General features: G+C 42.4%; 1 protein-coding gene across 11 annotated transcripts in view; it reads right to left on the bottom strand.

Moving 5' to 3' along the window:
* Positions 1–8,273: 8,273 nt before the first annotated feature.
* Positions 8,274–21,267, bottom strand: part of PATJ (PATJ crumbs cell polarity complex component) — a 260,848-nt gene continuing 247,854 nt past the window's right edge. For 10 of the 11 annotated variants that reach the window (XM_053243236.1, XM_053243235.1, XM_053243232.1 and 7 more), the window contains 3 exons: positions 17,298–17,401; positions 12,999–13,122; positions 8,274–10,366 (listed from right to left, as the gene is read on the bottom strand). In XM_053243236.1, coding sequence (XP_053099211.1) covers positions 10,220–10,366; positions 12,999–13,122; positions 17,298–17,401 — 375 coding nt within the window. In that variant the 3' untranslated portion in view covers positions 8,274–10,219. The remainder of the gene's footprint in view (positions 10,367–12,998; positions 13,123–17,297; positions 17,402–21,267) is intronic. The other variant, XM_053243238.1, reaches the window with a different exon arrangement.

The raw sequence follows: 21,267 nt of genomic DNA, 5'->3' as shown, positions 1-21,267 counted from the left end.
ACTCAAGGAAAATCCAAAGTCACTCCAGCAAGAACATGCTGTGCTTGAATATGTTAAAAGAATCTTACAGTGCAGAATCTCAGTGTAAAGTGGTGGGCGTATGGGCAGGATTTTTGTTTTGTTATTCCTGGCAGCAAGGATTTTTTTTCTCCAATTAAGAAATATATCTTCCCAAGTCCATGTTGTCCTGCAGTAATAATTTATTCAACTTTTTTAGCTGCTTCCCTAAATGAACAAAGATGAGAGACCCCAGAGAACATTAATGGCTCATAGCAAGAGAGTTATGGATCGATTTCCTGCTTATCTGGCAGGAATGCTGCAGCACCGAGCTATAAAGACAGATAAAATTATCTTGGCTGAGCATGATCTTGCAACTCGATTTCACAGAATAAAATGGCTTTACGCTAAGAAGTTGAACATAATAGAAAAGCAGCTCTACTGCACAGCTTTGGGGTGACAGAGGTCAATGTGGAAAATATCTTTAAGGGCATATTTTAAAAACATGGACACAGCTCAAAAAGCCTATGAAGAGGAGCCTATCACCAAAGGGCGACGAGGCTTTCTGATGATATGGGGCTTGCCTTTGCAAGCTTCTGAGTCTGAAGCTTCGTAGTGGAGATAATTGCGTCTTTAATATTTGTCTTCCTCGTTCTTGGTTCCAATTACTTGCCCATCTCTATCAGATAGCCTTATTTACCGGCTAGGAAAGAGTTGCCACATGCTTAGTCACGCTAATTCTGCAACCTCAAACTCAGATATTATTGGACTACAACTCCCATCAACCTCAGCCACAATAGTCAACCCCCTACTGTAAAATATGAAGCCCAAGGAGCATCAGCTCTAATTAGTTCCTTCAACTATTAGGAGTTCCAGAAATGGGACTGCTTGTACACCCCCACTACTCCTATACTGGTGCAGTCTGGCTTTGCCTATCCCCGAGTCTCCTCTGGGAAGGAAACAGTGTTCATTACTGAAGTGAGAAGTAGCCTAGGGAAATATCTAAGAAGGAACATGCCCCTGACTTAGAAGAGCCTGAATTTGGTACCCTGACACCCCCCACCCCCCAAGAACTTCCTACACAGAAACTCTAAGAGCTCCTGAGAACCCCGGTACACAGCAGCCATGACTCCCTCTCCACCTTTTCACGTCTTTGCACTTCTGACCCCTGGCGTGATGTCAGCCCCCCAGAGGTGTATCTAGGGAAACTAGCGCCTAGGGCAAGCACTTAAATTGCACCCCCTGTCCAAGCATCTGACATAAATCTTTCAGATAATTTTACCATAATATTAGCTGAAAAATACAAGTCAAGCTCGTTAATCTTTTAATATTTCAAAAACTATTTAGCAGTGGACGTAGCCAGACCAAAAAATGCTGGGAAACTACAAATTTCAGTGCCTGTCTAATTTTCTGCTATGTATTGTAGCATCACTATTACATAAGTTTTAAAAATAAATGGAGAATTTGACTTTTCCCAGATACTCTGAAAATAATTAAAGGATATGCAGAGTAAACTGTGTCACTGCTTGGAATATATTCTAGTATTTCTGAAAGACAGTTAAAATGAGAGAAAGAGAGCAAGAAACTCCAGTGGGCCTTAATACTAAGGATTTCACACTGATTCACTGACAAACTCACCATGAATAGCCATATTATTAAGACATCACATTTAACTCACTTATCACAAGAAGCAAAGTAAGAGCAAATGAATACAATCCTAGCTCATAAGCTTCAGCTCAGTATTCACAAGCCCTGATTCTCTGTACATAGTGCCAAACTAAATAGGTGTACAATGACTTATATTATTTTTAAAATTATTTTTGTACCTGTAGCCCCTTTGGGGAGCTTCCTAAACGTTGTGTGTGGGGGTCTGCAAAGGTTCCCTCCCCCCCGTGGCCTCTAGGGCCTCGCAGGGACCATTTGAGCATGTGCGGTGGCCATTTTTTGAAATAAATTTTGTTTAAAAAAATGGCCGCCAAAAACAAAATGGCTACTGCACATGCTCAAATGGCCTCTGCAAATCCTGGCATGGCCTAGGGGCTCACAGAGGTCATTTGAGCATGCACGGTGGCCATTTTGTTTCCGGCAGCCACTTTTTAATTTTTTTAAATTTTTAAAAAGGGCGCCCCCCTTCAAGTGGCGCCTGGGGCATGTGCCCTGCCTGCCCCACCCTAGATATGCCTCTGCACCCCCCGCATGCCTCACAGAGCATCCGAATCTCCAGAATCAACAAAGCAGTATATCCTAAAGCCAACACTTTGCCTCTGTGCTAAGGAAATCCCATCATCCTGTTTCCACTAGAGATCACACCCACGAACCATTAACCCAGAAGAGCACAGATATAGAACCTTTCCACCTTATAAAAGTAGCCAGTCAAAAACATAAGAACATAAGAACAGCCCGGCTGGATGAGGCCCAAGATCCATCTAGTCAAGCATCCTGTTTCGCACAGTGGCCCACCAGATGCCACTGGAAGCCTCAGACAGGAGTTGAGGAGGTGCCCTCTCTCCTGCCATTACTCCCCCGCAACTGGTACTCAGAGGCACCCCACCCCCGAGGCTGGAGGTGGCCCACAGCCCTCCGACTAGTAGCCATTGATAGACCTCTCCTCCATGAAGTCATCCAAACCCCTCTTAAAGCCATCCAGGTTGTCGGCTGTCACCACATCCTGTGGCAGAGAGTTCCACAAGTGGATCACGCCTTGTGTGAAAAAGTACTTCCGTTTGTTGGTCCTAGACCTCCTGGCAATCAATTACATGGAGTGACCCCTGGTTCTAGTGTTGTGTGAGAGGGAAAAGAATCTCTCTCTCTCCACTTTCTCCATGCCATGCATGATTTTATAGACCTCTATCATGTCTCCCCGCAGTCGTCTTTTTTCTAAACTAAAAAGCCCCAGGTGTTGTAGTCTTGCCTCATAAGAAAGGTACTCTAGGCCCCTGATCATCTTGGTTGCCCTCTTCTGCACCTTCTCCAGTTCAACAATGTCCTTTTTAAGATGTGGTGACCAGAATTGTACGCAGTACTCCAAGTGTGGTCGCACCATAGTTTTGTATAAGGGCATTATAATGTCAGCCGTTTTATTTTCAACCCCCCTTCCAATGATCCCTAGCATGGAATTTGCCCCTTTCACAGCTGCCGCACATTGAGTCGACACTTTCAACGAGCTGTCCACCACGACCCCAAGATCCTTCTCCTGATCAGTCACCAACAGCTATTCTCCCATCAGCATATACTTGAAGTTGGGGTTTTTAATCCCAATGTGCATCACTTTACACTTGCCAACACTGAACTGCATTTGCCATTTTGTCACCCAAACCCCCAGTTTGGAGAGATCCTTTTGGTGCTCCTCACAACTTGCCTCAACCTCTCAACTTGCTCAATCTCTGAGATTCATTCTGGAGATTGTGAACCTCTGCTCCCCATATCACGGCACCTCATTGACTTCTCAGAGAATCTGGCTTTCTCTTCCGGCACGTCTGAGAAGTAGTATAGGGAGAACCCCTCCTTCCTCCAGTACTGGGAGATTTTCTATGGTTCTTCCACTCACTCACTCACACCTAGGTCACCAGATTCAGATTCTTTTAAAGTCCACTTAGCTGCCCTTTCATCGAAACATCCAGGATGTGATGGCAAAACTATTCTCACATTCAGAAAGTAAAGCCTTCCTAAAAGGACTCTCGAATGTGTACCTGCCTATTCAGGCCCCAGTGGAACCCTGGAGTGTCTCCTTGGTACTCTCATCACTGACAAGCTCTATTGGAGCCTATGGCTACAGCACCCACAAAACTTGTCTCCCAAAAGACAGACTTCTTAATCGCCATTACTACAGCAAGACGTGTAAGTGAACTTACAACTCTGAGGACAGATGCTACATATATGAGATTCTATCCGGATGAGATCCTGATGCGCCTGGACTCCAACCTTTTGCCAAAAGTAGTCTCCAACTTCCACCTGAATCAGGACATCGTTCTTCCGACATTCTTCAGAGAGCTCACAACTAGGGATGTGCGGAACGTTTTGGGCACAGAACGATCTGTGCCCGAAACGACCAATTTCTGGTGATCGGAGCCGAACCGAATAACCCCCGACGAGTTCCGATAAATTTCGAACCCGAAACGAATCACCCGTTTCGGGTCCGGATTTTTCGGGTGTTTCGGGTCTCCATTTTGTGCCCCAGAAAAGTGCCAGCCTTGTCTTCTTCTTCCCCCTCCGTTTTCAGTTTGACGTCTTTTTCCCCGCCTTTTTGTCTCCATTGATTTCAATGCAGAAATTGCTTTCCTTTCACTTTAATTGAAAAGGTCCTGGGGCCAAAAGAGTGGGGTGGGGTGGTAGTGCCCAATGGGTGGAGGCTACCACCCCAATTACAGAGTGATTGGGCAGAGGGCTGATTTTTGGTGATTTTTTTTTTAGAGTTTTAGTGTCTATGGGGCAGATTGGGGGCAGAAAGTGGGATCTGGGGCAGAAGAGTGGGGTGGGGTGGTAGTGCCCAATGGGTGGAGGCTACCACCCGAATTCCAGGGGGATTGGTCAGAGGGCTGATTTTGGGTGAATTTCTGAAGTTTAAGCGTTTTTAAGGTTTCCATCCTTTAGGTATAATCGCTTCACGTCGGGGGGAAAAGGGGGGCCTAGAGTGGGGTGGGGTTGGTGGTGGTGTGGGGTAGGGGCAAGGAAGCTACCTGAATTTTTTCAAAGGATTTAGACAGAGGGCTGATTTTTGGTGATTTCATTTGTTGGAGTTTTGTTGCTTCTGAGGTGTTCTGAGTGTGGATTCTGTGATAGCAAATGAGATTTTCAATGACACACCATGAATCCACTCTCATCTGCTTTCATAGAATCTAAACCTTAAAGACATGTGAACTTCCACAATTCACCAAAAATCAGCCCTCTGCCCAAATCCTTTGAAAAAATTCAGGTAGATTCCTTGCCCCTACCCGGCACTACCACCAACCCCACACCGTTCTAGGCCACTCCTTTCCCCCCGATGTGAAGCGATACACCCTCCATTCTACCTAATGGGGGGAAACCTTATAAACGCGTAAACTTCAGAAATTCACCAAAAATCAGCCCTCTGACTAATCACTCTGCAATTGGGGTGGTAGCCTCCACCCATTAGGCACTACCACCCCACTCCACTCTTCTGGCCCAGATCCCACTTTCTGCCCCTGATCTGCCCCAAAGACACTAAAACTTCAAAACTTCCCCCAAAATCAGCCCTTTGCCCAATCCCCCTGAAATTTGGGTGGTAGCCTCCACCCATTGGGCACTACCACCCCACCCCACTCTTTTGGCCCCAGGACCCATTTTTCTAATCCGAATCGATTCAGATTTGGATTAATTCGGCTCCGAACCGAATCGGGGGTGATTCGGGTGGGCAAAATTCGGGCACAGAACAGAACAGGGGTGTTTCGGTTCGGGTCCGAACAGAAACACCGAAAAATCCAAATTGCACACCCCTACTCACAAGCTCTCTGGAACGCTCCATGCACTCTTTGGATAGAACAGAGTAGCTTCTGTTCTATCTAGCACGTACTAAGGACTTCAGATCTCCTAATTGCCTCTTCATAGCCTACAAAGGTACTGCCTTTATATTTCAAGATGGAGATTATTGAACAGGTTGGTCGAGCTCATCTTGTTTACCCTCAAGTTGCAAGGCAAGAATCCTCCAGAAGCTATCAAGGTCCATTCTACTCGGGGATAAGCTTCTTCGGCTGCACACCTCTTAGGGGTATCTTTTACGGACATCTGCAAAGCAGCTACATAGTCCACAGAGTTACCCTTTATAAAGCACTACAGCATAGATGTGTGCTCTGCTGCTGAGCGAACCTCGGGAGAAGTGTTCTGAACAGGGTGTTACAATAAACACTACTGCAGCTTCCTCCTTAGGGAGCTTGCTAATCGTCCATTCTTGTGGATCTCAACGGATCTCGATCATGATAAACAGGTTGCTCATCTGTAACTGATGATCTGAAGGAGATCCATCAACATCCATAAGACCCTCCCGAACCACCCCTCTGCAGTAGTGCTCTGCTACGTGCTTACTTGTGTGCAGGTTGTTGCCTTTTCCGTCAACATTGATGAACTCACCTGTGTACCTGGATGATCGTCCTCCGCGGTGGTCACCCAATAATGGAGGAACATGGAGTCCAGCCCGCCCTTAAATAGCACGCTGGCATGGGGGCAGGGCTTGGACACCTCGACAAGCTGCAGCATGGCCACTGCGTGGTCCCTGCGCAGGCACAGAACCCCATACTTATGGATGTCGACGGATCACCTCCAGATCATCAGTTACAGGTGAGCAACCTGTTTTTTAAATTGTTTTTAAAAAGATAGCAATCTATGATGTTTTATTGGTTCCAACTTTATTACATTAATATCCTATCTTTCTTCTATCATATAACTCAAGGTGGCTCAAGTGCAGCCCTGTTGAATCAGATCAGAGGTCCATTACATCAATCATTTGTATGCAGATGCCACACAGACCATTCATGACTAATAGCCAGTGATATAGCTATATATATGTTTTATTAATTTGTCTAATTTGGCAAACCAGGGTTCCTAGGGGCCTCCAACCACCGACCAGAGTTAGACCTGCTAAGCTTCAGCAGGGTTACTGCATCATCTCATAGGCTCACTTAAATTACTCCAGAAGTACAGTATCCCTCACCACCACTAATGCCATCCATATTCAGTTAAAGTAAACAAACTAGCCGACCCCGCACAGAGCATCTGTGCACTTTGGGGCTGGCTTTTTCTCCCTCCCTCTTCCTCTTGCCGCCGTCTCTCCTCTCCCCCCCCTTCCTCCAGCCCCACGCTCTCTAGCCCTCCCCCTTCCGTTCTCCCCGCCCCCCCCCACAGACCCTCACCAGGCGGCCAAAAAAGGCCCCGCCGCTGCTGTTACCGCCCGTTCGCCACTAACCCCTGCCGGTGCTGCCAGAGCCAGTCTGTCCCACTGCCTCCCGCCTCCTCCCAGCCCAAGCTGCAGCCACGGTGGTCACAACGGGCCAATAAGCAGCCGGATTGGCTGGGCGGCGGGAGCTCACACGTGGCTTGGGCCGCTGCCTTGTCGCCATGGCCACCGCCATTTCCCCCCACAGCAGGCTCAACTCAATGGCCTCCTGCCGCATGAGATCCCGCTGCCCAGCCAATCCGGTGCCTCCACTGCCCAGCCAATCCGCTGGGTTGCCGGGACGCAACCCCACAGAGGCATGTCTACGAGAATTAATATAATAGATAATAGATGCTGCAAGGTCTCCTGTGGCCAAAATAGTCAGTTGTCTTCCATATAGAATAACTTTACCATTTGTCACCTTCTAAATTATTGTTTCTACATATAGGGACCAGCAATAACTTGCCAAAAGGGTCAGAGCAGAAGGAATGAAGAGATTCTCACCATCCCTTTTTGTCTGCTTATTTCTTCTTAGAATAATTCAGTGGCTGATGCAGCAGAAAGGCTGTCAGGTATTGGAGAGGGCTGGGCTCCCAGGAACCATACGCAAAGGCCTCTGGCTTCTTTGGGCTAAAAGGATTCTTTTCAGGTGTTCAGGACTCCAGAATCTTCCTTCTATTTTTAGATCTTACTCATGACCATAATACAGGGATTTTTCTGGAGGCAGCAGAATATATACATAAACACATCTGCTGCCCCACTTTAATATGTCCATGAATCCAGGCAGAGAGAACTGCCCCTTCCCCATACATGGATGCCCATGATTCTACCCCATCGCTACTCATCTGTAAACATTTAATGGAACTTAAATCTCTCCATCGGTAGAGTGTAGTATGCATTTAGAATGCCATGCACACTAGTGCTTTATTCCTAAATTATTCACAATGCTTAAAATGGATTCACATAATCAGGAGGCAATTTATTTAAATAATGCTATCTTCTGCGCAATTTAAATAATGCTATCTAGGCATTTACCTGGAAGAATAAGACCTTCATGTCAAATTTCACTTCAGCTATAATGCCACTAAATTCCTTGTAGTTAATCAAAGCGTGATTATTCCCAGGGAAGTGTGACATATAGAGCCCATTGAAATAATAGGATTATGCAGTTAACGTATCTCCATGCAAGAGGCCTGAAATCAGTTCATTTTACATAATACATGTGCCAACTATTCATTTTACCCACGCTCTCAAAATATGCTCATTTCTAAGATTTTGTTTCAAAAACCTATGCTTTTAAGGAAAATGAAACGGGTCTGTATCGGTTCCTGATTATAGCCTTATAAAATAAGGCTAGGTTTCTTTGCATGGTGCAATAACTCTCTTCCAGTTATACTTATGCAACAATTTTATTTAGAATCTTTGGAAGTCATAAAACATCTTATTGTACTGATATACATAAACATACAGTAGGTTTCACTGCTAATTCCCCCCCTCACAAAAATCAGCAGCATTATTAAACAAACCAGAAGCCCATGAAACCCAGAACAGCATAATGCAGGCTTAATTAATGAATCAGGACACAACCCACGGGGAAGTTGCCATGCACAAGCTCTACCATGCTCTTAGACAGCGCCTTTCCTTTCAGTGTGGCTTGCCCAGGAGAACTTCCCCTGATTGTACCTTTGATCCTTTACATATAGCACTCACTTTCTCTACAGCGTCACGAGCTTATCTGTAGGTTGCAATGCAGTTTTTGACAGTACCAAATGAGACACACAGAGTGCAAATGACAACAATTATGTAATCTCGTGTTTGAGCCATGAGAAGTGCAAAATCTCTCAGCACACAAGTTCTACATTCTTTATATCAGAAAAGATGTACATAAAAGGACAAACTGTTTGCATAAATTTAAAATAATGGTTAGAACAGTCTAAATCATGCTTTTTTGGTCAAAACCAAATAGAATGTTTACTAGGCTTTGGTCATAATCCTTAAACAATTTAAAAGCAAGCTGCATCTTCAGGTTTTATATGGGTGTGCACTGTAACTTCAGCAAATTTTCACCAGCAGAATGAGTGTAGTCTTAAAACTGTTCTCCAGTTTTCCTTAATGGCACATTGTCTTCATGTTTCTTGGAAATATCAGTAGTATTTTTCTGCACGCTGATGACTGGATAGGAAACTCCAAATCCCTTTCAGGCACTATTCATGGAATACCCCATAATGTATTCCAATAGCTTAATGCACTTTGTGATTAGCTAGATCCAAACATAGTACATAAAACAAATAGAGACAACATTCTTAACAAGACAAATCACTTCTTGGATTACTGCTTCATCAACTTTGACCAATTTAGCATAGATACTTTATTCTAAACAGTCAAGATGAATGTTATTGCAGTCTAGCTGAACCATACAGTAAAAACGCACATTCTACAGCAATTGCAGGTTTTAGAGACAGAAAACTGCCACTTTGTTTATTAAAGAGACATTGTTCCACACACTTGATAATGAATTATTTGATCAACCAGGTTTCCTTTACTGTATTAAATAAATAATGCGTAGCCCTCTTCCAAATTAAGGTGCTTTCTGCAGCCCCCACTGAGCTGCGTTTTACACTCTACAGACCACCCTGATGACTTCTCCAGCTCCTTTCAGAATCGACAAGAAGAATTTTTGGGTGTCTGACAATTTTAAACATGACCACTTCGTACAAAGGAGAGGCTGGAAATTGATTCATCACAATCATCACTAACTTACATATATCTACCCAGAAAGATTAGTCAGGGAGGTTGGCATTTCATCATTAGAACTTTGTATACAATTAATTTCCCATAGGAGAATTTGATATTTTATCATTTGGAACAGCAGTAATTGAATTACATTTTAATGTTTTCTGGCACAGTTGGAGAGAATTAGCATAAGCAAACCATGAATGAGATGAAAAGTCACTCAGCATTTATTTCTCTTCATCAGATGTGATCCACCGATGAGCTACATTCTTTCTTGTGTATGTGCCAATTCTAGTTTCAGTGATTATACTTCTGACTGGTAGATGGTAGTCATGGTTAGAGGAATGACCAGGAAGAGCTGAACTAGGAAGCATATTCACGGAAACAGTTGGGGGAAAGGACTGATTTCACAATTAGTTTCAATGACCACACAAAATGAGTCTCTACCAGGGATGTAAATTGCACAGACAACAGAATTAATGTGCGCGCTAATCATAGCTGGAGTTGGGTTTTCATCTCACACAAGGCTGTATACTGGTTTATAGCAGCTCTAGCAATGCTGAGAATAATTGCATCTAGCCCAGATTGCATATGCAGCAAAGCTCATGACAACACTGTCAGTGTAACGGTCCCTTTTTGGCGCTTTAGAATGGCTACAGCTTGCTCATGAGTCACGCCTTCCAGAGAGTCTCCATTAACAGCTAAAATCTGATCGCCACGCTTCAGTCTGCCATCATCTGCAGCTGCTCCCTGAAAAACAACAGGAACAGTACATCAGAAGCAAAGACATTTTATGGAGCTTAATGCACATTCACAAACTCACCCCTACTCTGAACAGTGATATTCCTGTGCAATTATTAATGTTTCCTGGAGCATAAGTTGCAGGAAATGCTCCAAAAGCTTAATTGAGGTTAAAAGGGGAGATGGTGAGAAATTCTACTGTCCTGAATGAAGCAATGAACTTCTCCAAGGCACATAAGACAAATAATGGTTCAAATCACTTCATGTTGCCACTTAAGTCTAAGGTGCTGTGACCATACTTTAAAAATGTCTTTAAAGCAGTGCCTTAACCATTTGAGTGCTGAAAGCAGTACATATTACAGCCCAGTAACACTAAGTTCTTCAGATTCAAGCAGTTAAAAACAACAACAAAACCACTCTTACATCTGTACAGTCTATGTAAAACTGCCACATTTAGAGGAAACTTGCTATTAAACGTGGCTGACATGGGACCGATTCGGATGATCATCTGCTGGCACACGTGATAATGTCAAGGTCACCCTGAGAGCAGACCCACCCCAACATCACTGGCAGAATCCCTACATGCTCTCAGGGCCTCCTTTAATCATGTGAGGTTTCCCCCCCTTGAATTGTCCCTGTACACATGCTCCATAACACAGGGTTTTGGAGCACTTGTAGAGGGGTGATTCAGATGAATACCCCCAGCTGGTCTTGTGATAGCATGTATGACTTGTCCCCTTAGCTAAGCAGGGTCCGCCCTGTTGCATATGAATGAGAGACTAGAAGTGTGAGCACTGTAAGATATTCGCCTTAGGGGATGGAGCTGCTCTGGGAAGAGTATCTAGGTTTCATGTTTCCTCCCTGGCATCTCCAAGATAGGGCTGAGAGAGATTCCTGCCTGCAACCTTGGACAAGCCACTGCCAGTCTGTCAAGACAATATTGAGCTAGATAGACCAATGGTCTGATTCAGTATATGGCAGCATCCTATGTTCCTATAATGCAATTAAGGGACCCCCTTCCCGCCCCCACCAGAGTGTATCGGGCTATCTGCCAATGATGTCAGGGCAGGCACACTCTCAGGCAGTTCCCAGCATCATCGCGTGAGACAGGATGTGTTCATCTGAACAAACCCATGATGAGGAAAATTACTCAAAGTAATCCTATTGAAATTAAAAGGGACAAGTTAGACAATGTCTAACTCGTCCTTTCAATTTCAGTGGGACTACTTTGAGTAATTTCCCTCATCGTCAGCCATTATGTTTTAAGTCATAAACATACAATAACAATGGCTAGCATTTAAGTCAATAAATTATACATGAAATTAGTTTGGGTCTCTGAGCAAAGAGCAGCTTCCACCAGAAGGGTCAGGTATGTGGTCTGTCTGGGGCCTATCCAATCCAGTCTGCAAAAAACAAAAACACTCTCTCTTCTTTGTCTTGGAGAATAGCTTATAGTGGATTACAGACTAGGACTAGTCCTTGACAAACTTATGTTATATTAGACAGGAGCATGTTGCAAACTTTGGAAGCACAACAGCAAGGGGAAGCCAGCCCTGCCACAGTAAACAATTCACTGGAGTGCTGCTGTTCTGGTTAAGACAGCAATCGTCTGTGTGCTGTTCAGCAGTATATCTACACCAGGGGCAGGGGAGAGGTCAGAGAAAGAATGGTTCTAGTATAACTAATTGTAGCATATGCAAATCTACACCTAAAATGCAGCATTCCTGATAAAAGATTCTTAGAAATAAAATTTGTACCTCACGCAAAAGGTACAAACCTGCCGGTAGCCCGTGTCCAACTCTCTCCACCCTCCATCATGTCCCACTTCTTTTCCTTTTGAACTAATTTCCAAAAGAGATTGTGAGTATATCTGCCCATTCCCATTTGTACATGGCTGCCTATTTCTCATTCTGTACAGAGGCATCTTTTCAGGATTTTCTTCCCACCCAAACATTTCAGAGTTTTTGTATCCCAGAAAAGTTGGAGATTTAAATAATAGATGAGCAGCAGGTTATGCAGAAAACTGAGCACAAAAAATAAGTTTGCCACCATGTGATGGGGGAGAAAACAGCTCAGTAAGGAGGAAAAAGCGTGCATGTGATCAAAGTGGGATACAAATATACACTTTTGGAAGGTTTACTGGATTAAAAGAGAGAGAGAGTGAATGTGAGTGTGTGTGCGCACGCATGCACACACACACACACACACACACACACTCTACAGCATTTAAAGATAAACCAGAACAAAAATGAATTTGATGTTGGTGTGTTCTATATCAAAATATTATGCTTTTAAAAATGAACAATGGCCGTTGGTCCCTTAACCCAGGCATACTTTCCTTTCAGAATGTGAGCTTGAGGGTTGATGGCAATTACAATGCTTTTCATAGTGCTAGCAAAGCTGGCTATTTAATGGTGACTAGACCAGCAGACTTCTTTCTAAAAACTCACATAGCAGCCTACAAGGGTTCCGGTTTTCTAGAGACCATAAAGCATGAAAACCCCAACATGATCTCTCTCCCCATTGCCTCACCAAAGAATCATTTTGGTCAAATTTGAATGAATGTAGTCATTATATTTTCAACCAATGCAATCTGAAGCAGTCATATGATGCACGCTTAGGTGTTTTTTTTAAAAGTTACCTTTGCAAAAATGGTCTTGACATAAATGGGAAGGTCTCCGTGGGGACTTCCATAGCCTCCTACAATACTAAATCCCAATCCATCTGAACCTTTTTCCAACACAATAATCTTAGGCTGAGGTGCTCTGAAAAACACATCAAACACTACTTAAAACAAGTGCTTTTATAAGTGGAGAATTAGTGGAAATGCCTTATACTGAGACCAGTAGTCTTTCAGGCCCATTTTTGTTTGACAGTAGCAATGTCATATCCCTGACAAAGTGTCTCTCAGCCATGGTATTGGACATTCTTTTTATATGAGATTCCAGGGAGTGAAAGTTTGACTTTGGTTATACTACAGGTGAAACTCGGAAAATTAGAATATCGTGCAAAAGTCCATTAATTTCAGTAATGCAAATTAAAAGGTGAAACTGATATATGAGACAGACGCATTACATGCAAAGCGAGATAAGTCAAGCCTTAATTTGTTATAATTGTGATGATCATGGTGTACAGCTCATGAAAACCCCAAATCCACAATCCCAGAAAATTAGAATATTACATGGAACCAAGAAGACAAGGATTGTAGAATAGAACAATATCGGACCTCTGAAAAGTATACAGTGTACTGTGCTTGATTGGCCAGCAAACTCGCCTGACCTGACCCCATAGAGAATCTATGGGGCATTGCCAAGAGAAGGATGAGAGACATGAGACCAAACAATGCAGAAGAGCTGAAGGCCGCTAATGAAGCATCCTGGTCTTCCATAACACCTCATCAGTGCCACAGGCTGATAGCATCCATGCCACGCCGCATTGAGGCAGTCATTGCTGCAAAAGGGGCCCAAACCAAGTACTGAATACATATGCATGCTTATACTTTTCAGAGGTCCGAGAGGTTTTAATTTGCATTACTGAAATTAATGGACTTTTGCATGATATTCTAATTTTCCGAGTTTCACCTGTAAGCATATGTTCTGCTATTGAAGCAAGGGCCCTCCCATCAATTAGATATGTGAGGCTTGAAGAGGATTGCCTCCTTTTTTCTGCCAGGGGTTCTATGCCTTTAGCAGCTGCATAAGAACCAGAAACCAGTAAGAGAATTTTTCCTTTTCTCTGAATATCCATGCTACTGCTTGTTTTGTTATCCACTTGCACTAACCTACCACCTTCAGTTCTGCCAATTCTGTCTCTCCCTCAGGGCTGTCCCTAGGAGGGTGCGGGGCTGGGGGAGAATCAGCATGTGCATGGCCTCCTTAACATTTCATATCATTACAGAATCATACTGATTGATGACATACAGTGTAAATAGTGTGAGTGAGGTTTTTGGACATGTCCAACAAGCTTGGACACATAATGCATTTCTAAAGAAATAAAAATAAAAAGCTCAACACATGCTTCACAGTTCTCAGACCTTCTGGTTTGCAAATCAACTTGAGCATAGTGCATTCATAAACAAACAAACAAATTATATATTGTTTGTTCCAGAGGTTTTTGTAATTTTCTGTCATGAAACAAGCCACTTATAGGACTTTTTTGGGTGGTTTTTTTTTAAACCCAACAGTTTGTCCAATACACTTCAATTTAAATATGCATATTCCTCCCATCCTGCCCTACATCTCTGCCCAATACCAAAGTCCTATGGCGGTTGGTGGTTCAGACACTTGCATTTGACTTTCAGGAAAACAGCAGGGGAATATCTTCAGGGCAACAGAGAAAACCTATCATGCTGGAAATGCTTACAAGAAAACAGCAAAACATTTGATAAGGAATACTGTAACCCCAAACCACCTTTTTTGGAAAGGCGGTATAGAAATCGAATTAATAATAATGATAATGATAATAATAATAAAGAAGTATGTTTCTATTATTCAGTGAAATAGATGCAGGAAGTAGTTTGAATTTTGGAGGCTTAAAAAAACCCTGATGTGTCTCTGATACTCTTAGTAGGAGAAAAATGGTTTAAAATAAGACCTAAAACTTTATGGAGCACGTATCTTAAAACTTTCTCAGGGAGAGTGCTGAAAGCCGTTCCTCATTTAATTTCTCTAAGGGCAGATCATCTGGAATTGCAGTTGTCATAACTCATCTCAAGCGAACACACAGACAGAGACAGGAGCAGAATCAACATGACAACACATCAGCAGAGAAAACTCAGGAGGATAGGTTGTCAGAAATCAATCAAAGGAACAAAAACAAAAAGTCTTCCAGCAGCCTGAGAGATTCACACTTGCATATTTTGGGTCCTATTAGCAATTATGTCCATGATTAGCAGAAGAAAAAAGTAACATTTACATTATCCACCAGGAGAGAAGATAGAGAAACATTTCAGCAGCTGCTGTAAAATCGCTGGGGAGGGGGCAGGGATGGACCACATTAATAAAAGCATAGGATGGAATACCTGGAAAGTCAACTCATCAGTGCCCCATTTGCAGGCAGGATGTGCCATTCCCAGCTTACCAAGGGCAGAGCCAGTGCCAGCCCAAGATAATGTGCTACCTGTAGCAAAGCTCCAAATGGTGTCCCTTTCTCTTTCTTTCCCTTAAAATCATACCCATACTTCCTTCTTCTTCTACTACTACAAATATTTATATACTGCTCTTCAACCAAAGTTCTCAAAGCGGTTTACATAGAAAAATAAATACATATATAAGATGGTCCCCTATCCTCAAGGGCTCACAATATAAAAAGAAGCATAAGGCAGAGACCAGCAGCAGCCACTGGAAGGATGCTGTGCTGGGGTTGGATAGGACCAGTTGCTCTTCCCCTGCTAAATATAAGAGAATCACCACTTTAAAAGGTGTCTCTCTGCTCAGTTAGCAGGGTTAGGCTTTTCTCTTCTAAATCCCTTCCCGTCAAAGTGTTCCCACTCCATTGTATCTGTTATGGGGAGCAAATGTGAAATGAACTATTTCTGTCTGGTTCTCTCTCTTAACACATGGAAAGAGGATACACTTACAGGTCAGTCTGACCAATGCCCTAAATGCTGCTGCCTGAAGTGGGCCATTTCATCTTGCTGCATAGCAGGGCCCGCCTTGAGCAGAGCTGCATGCGTGCTTAAGTATCTCTGCCAAAGTAGGCCAAGATTTGCACTAGGAAAAGTAAGGTAAAGTGTGCTGTCAAGTCAATTCCGACTCCTGGCGCCCACAGAGCCCTGTGGTTTTCTTTGATAGAATCCAGGACGGGTTTACCATTGCCTCCCCCCACACAGTGTGAGATGATGCCTTTCAGTACCTTCCTATGTCGTAGCTGCCCGATAATGGGATAACACAGTGTTACTAGGAAAAGTAGCACTGTGTTATCACATGCACCACATGTTCTCAATTTCATACAATTGTATATTTTCATAATTTGTAGTCTGACTTCCTTTTCTCAGAAACAAATCCTACTGAGTTTGTGGGACTCACTCCCAGGTAAGTATGCACTGGACTGTAGCCTTATTCTGCTTCTCTTCATTATGAGCAAGGACAGTCAGCTTGGCAGTGCCCTGAAGTCCAACCTCCTGACAAGTGAAATTCCTACTGATTTCCTCTTCCCCTTACTCAGACTTTATCAGGCATTCCCCATACACTTTTGCCTAGATCCAAAAGGTATAGAAAACTTACTTAAAAAAAAAAAAGTCCAATAACATTCTGCATAATGTGGTGCTTATGTAAAATCACTAAATAGGTCCAGCCCTGGATGGGAAACAAGCCACAGAGAAGATGTCAGAGGCCACAAAAAAGTAACATTCTCAAGTAGTCCAACTCAAGGGGCCATGCTGTAAATTTGGGGGCCAGGGAGGTGACCTGGGGAAAAATTCAGGGTGTCCTGGGAAAAAATTACCATCTGCATGGCAATCAATTAGATCTATGCATAAAGACATTTTTTCTGCTAAACTGGGCAAATCTGCAAAGTGTAATGAAAACCTTTCACCCCCTTTGCATGCACCTCTGTTATTTCTGATAGCATAGGAAGAAACCAAGATTCCTCCGTGCCTTTCTGATCTCTCTATGCCCACTACCAAATCACCACCACTGTACCATATACTATGTATCACTGAGATATAACTGTATACAATTCTGATAGAGATTTATGGGATTCAAAATGTCACATATGGAAAAATGGTAGAAACTCAATTTGTCTGACAACTTGAAAATCTATGACCTTTTGGCATAGAAAACAAGAGGTTAAAACATGCTCAAACTCAAAATGTCAAGTGACTTTGATCGGAAGTTGAATATCTGTTGTTAAGAACATACTCAGTTTCTTTGAAGTGGTACTTTTCCCTCTTCTATGGCATGCAAAGCATCAACAAAACATGTTGATGGATGATACTCACTCTGGATCTTCAGGATGGTGCTCGGTAGGTGGGTTGGGATTAGTGCTGGCAGTCATGCTCTCTAGCTGGCTGGCAATGGCACTGATGTTGGTGTCAGCTACAACCTACAAGTCAATATGAGAGGGGGGAAATATTAGCTAGGATATTAGCAAGCAATACATTCTGGATTCTTAACAAGCTGGCTTTCCTGCTTAGAAAGTGGGCTTCTCAACTGATGAGCCTAGTGAATGGTAGGAGCCCCTGCTGCTGTAGCCTTGTCAAAGCTAAGTTGAGGCCTTGTAGTGCCTGGATAGAAGACCAGTGAGGAACTCTTATAAACTGGTTAGCTTTCCAAAGGAAGAGCAGAATGAACAATAGCATGATCCTGAGAAGTTCAATGGGACTTACTCTCAGGTACACATGCACAGGATTGCAGCTGAATTTATTCACATGTGCATTATTGTCTGCTCTCTAGAAGAGACTCTAGAAGTCAGACAGGAAGAGGGGTGTATCAACCTCCTGCACCCTTTCCTCATCTGTTCCCTTGGGCACACCACAAGACTGTACTAAGTGTTTGCACATGTTACTGCTAACATGGAAAGAAACCAAGATTCTTCCATGCTTTTCTGAAAAGGAAAAGAACCAATCCAGACATTTCTGCACATAGAGCTTGCTGCCAAGAAGAATACTGTATATGGCATCCTTCATTAAAAGGAAGACAAAAGAACTAGATACATTCTAAAAATGTATGACCACAACATTTTTGGATATTCATATATACATTCATGAGCTTAATCTGAACAGCTGGTTCATGATCTCCTGTGATGAAATTCACCCAGTTTCTTCTCCCCACCATTTCCCCCTTTGTGCTGCATAAGATAGTTTCCACAAACATCTGGCTAGAACTGGCAGACATTTGACTCTGCTCTAGGAGTGACAGTTGCTTAAATCCAATATTAGGCTTTAATATTAAACCCAGACTTACTTTGTTTTGGAAGTTTTTCTTGACCCTATACTTTATTAAACACAGTCTGGTTTTAATGATGCTTTCTGCATCACAACTTACACGATGTTACCAGTGACCTGGTCTTTACACATATCTTTCCCAAGATGAATTTTTAATCTTTCACCTCTTTGTTCATGATATGAAACATAGAGGCAATTCACACAACCAAAAACTGTGTTCTAACCGGGTTTGGGAACTGTGTGTGCTCCCAATTTTGGTTGTGGAAGCAAGGTAGTAAGAAAACTTGTGTAGCTTTTCCTCTTACCTTGCTTCCACACAACCACTTCTATTCAGGGTTTCCTCTTACCTTGCTTCCACACAACCGGAAATTGGAAGCACACACAGCTTCCAAATTCTGGTATAACACAGTTTTTGATTGTGTGAATGACTTCATAATGATCTTTGGTTCTGTTCGCTTGATTTCGCTGCCAAAGTCAGTCAACAGAACAAGCCTCTCTGTTAGAAATCAACATCTTTATCGAAAAATAAATGCTTTGCATCATTTTATACTTCACTCTAAAAATGTGCATAGAAGAGAACTTAGTTCTCTATAGGAAAGGATGAGGAAATAAAATAATACTAAAATCACTGGAGGTTTAGTTTCTTTAACCATATCACCACAGGGCTTAAATGCTCTTATTTTAATTGGCAATACTTTCAGCATGGCTTTACTACTCTTCTTTCTGACTATCATAGCCCCTGCCCCCCACCTTCCCAGGAGTAAAGAAAGGCCAGTGTGCCCTGGGAAGAAGGCAAGAAAGGAGGCGACCAGGCCAAGGTGCTCTTGTCCTCAGCTCCTGGAAAGACCAACTGCCTGAGACAACGTTTTATTAACATTCTGTAATTTGCTTCTTTTAATATTATAAACCGATTTGGGTGCCTTTGTCAAGGCAGAAAGGCAGTATAAAAATGAAGTAAATAAATAATAATAATAAATATCATCACCTGCTATACCATTGCTCTGGTATACTAAGTAAATAAATCAATGGCTCTACAATACATTCAGCTAGGTCAGCTATTTTTTTTTTAAAGCCTACAATTTCATTTGGGTAAATAGCTTATGCTAGTAATCAGCTCCAAAACCTCACACCAGTTTCAGTTTTGATCTCCTAACCCACAATGCAATAATCCACAAAGTCGTAATTAGAATAAGGCATAGAGAGCGGAGTTCTTAAAACAAGTGACGTGCTATAGATTTCAGGCTCACAGTGCACCAATCAAACAGCAGATAATCTACAATATGCTAGTTACGACAGCAGTACTGTATTGCATATTACTTGGAAGGCAGAAAAAAGCTAGATGAAAACAATACGGTGATTTTTCAGTAGGACTGTACAAAACTTTTCATGTTTCTTGGGTTTTTTTGGTTGTTGTTTTTTTTTAACCCAGTAGCACTGCGTATCTATATTCATCAATCTGTGGCTGGCAGTAAGAGCACATCAGAGTTCAACAACCTTGCAAAAAGCTGCTTCTTATCTCATTACTACACCTGCAGACAGAAGATTAAATTAAACAGCAGCATCCAAACAGCCAGAAGGGATGAAATGTTCCCCTGGGATCCTAATCTCCCATTTGCAAACAACATTAACGAATTGCTTTGCCATCCTTCCCAAGACATATCCACGATAAGCCTTTCCACACCAGTGGATACAATTATCTGACCTTTCATAGCCAGTTACCATGAGGTGGTTTAACCGATAATAGAATTACTTAATGATGTGTCACTCATGATTATCAGATTGATAGAATGAGCCCACATCTGTTGCTTGAATTCAAAGCTGTCATTGGGCAAATACAAACTATAGTTATGTAAAATAAATACAGTCATTTCCTCTTTATGATGCCCACAATTTTGCTGATACATTGGGATGCTGGCCAACATGCTCTGCCTCACAATGTGCATATTGCAAGCATGCAGTTGCGCAATTGCACAAAGTGCATCTGCACAAGAGTAATTCTATAATTCCCAAGGAGAATACTCTTGTGTAAATGTGCTTTGCAATTGTTGTAGCTGCACAAGAGCACACTTGTGCAACCGCATGCTCTCAGCCTTGCAGTGTATATGTGGCGTAGTATGTTGGCCACTGATACAACTTATTATGTCTAGAGTACTGTAACACTACCCTTGAACCAGATTATTTTTCACACTGAAAACAGATGAACTGTGAAATTTGGAAATGAAATAAAGAAAAAAATCAAATGAGCAATTCAAATGTGAGGGGGGAAAGAGATGTTATTGTTAGACAAGAACCATATTGTAGAGGGAAGGGATAGTCCTTTAGAACATGGATTTATTTATTTATTTATTTGAAACATTTAATATACCGCCCACTCTGAAGACTCGGAGTGGGCAAACACAAAGATATTTATCAGTCTGGTTCTTTGGAAATGTTAATGAAGGAACATATGATTTTTGCATGTTTTGCAATCAAAAGCAAGTTTTTGGTTCCTGTCATTCAAAAATATCCCTGCCCATTTTCTAGTTAGGGAACCATGTGGGGCTAAAAAGAAGACCACTGACTGACAGCAATTGTATGGTCACATCCCCAGATAATGTCAAAGTTATTTCCTGTTAACCTTTCAAAGAAAACTGACAATGCCACCGTGGCCCTGGGGTTGTGGAATGCACTCCCGGCAGAAATCTGTAATCTGAGCTCATTGCTATCCTTCAGCAGAGCCCCTTAAAACTATCTGTTTGGCTTGGCCTTCCAGGGTTTTTAATTTGTTGTAAATTGTTTTTAACTGCTGTAAGTGTTCAGCCTGGTTCTCCAGGGATTTTAACTGTTTGAATGTTTTAACTGTTAATTAGTTTTATGCTGTGTTTATAGGTTTGATTTTAATTGTTAAATTGATTTTAATTGTTTTTACTTTGATATAAACTGTCCTGAGCCATTTTCGGAAGGGCGGTATACAAATCGAGTAAATAAATAAATAAATAAATAAAGCCATTTGATTAACTGGATCTTAAGTCCATCTGGTTAAATC

Source organism: Hemicordylus capensis, chromosome 4 (genome assembly GCF_027244095.1).
Source record: "Hemicordylus capensis ecotype Gifberg chromosome 4, rHemCap1.1.pri, whole genome shotgun sequence".
NCBI classification, from domain to species: Eukaryota; Metazoa; Chordata; class Lepidosauria; order Squamata; family Cordylidae; genus Hemicordylus; species Hemicordylus capensis.
The sequence above is the reverse complement of the archived record's forward strand: the minus strand, read 5'-3'. Positions and strand labels throughout refer to the sequence as shown.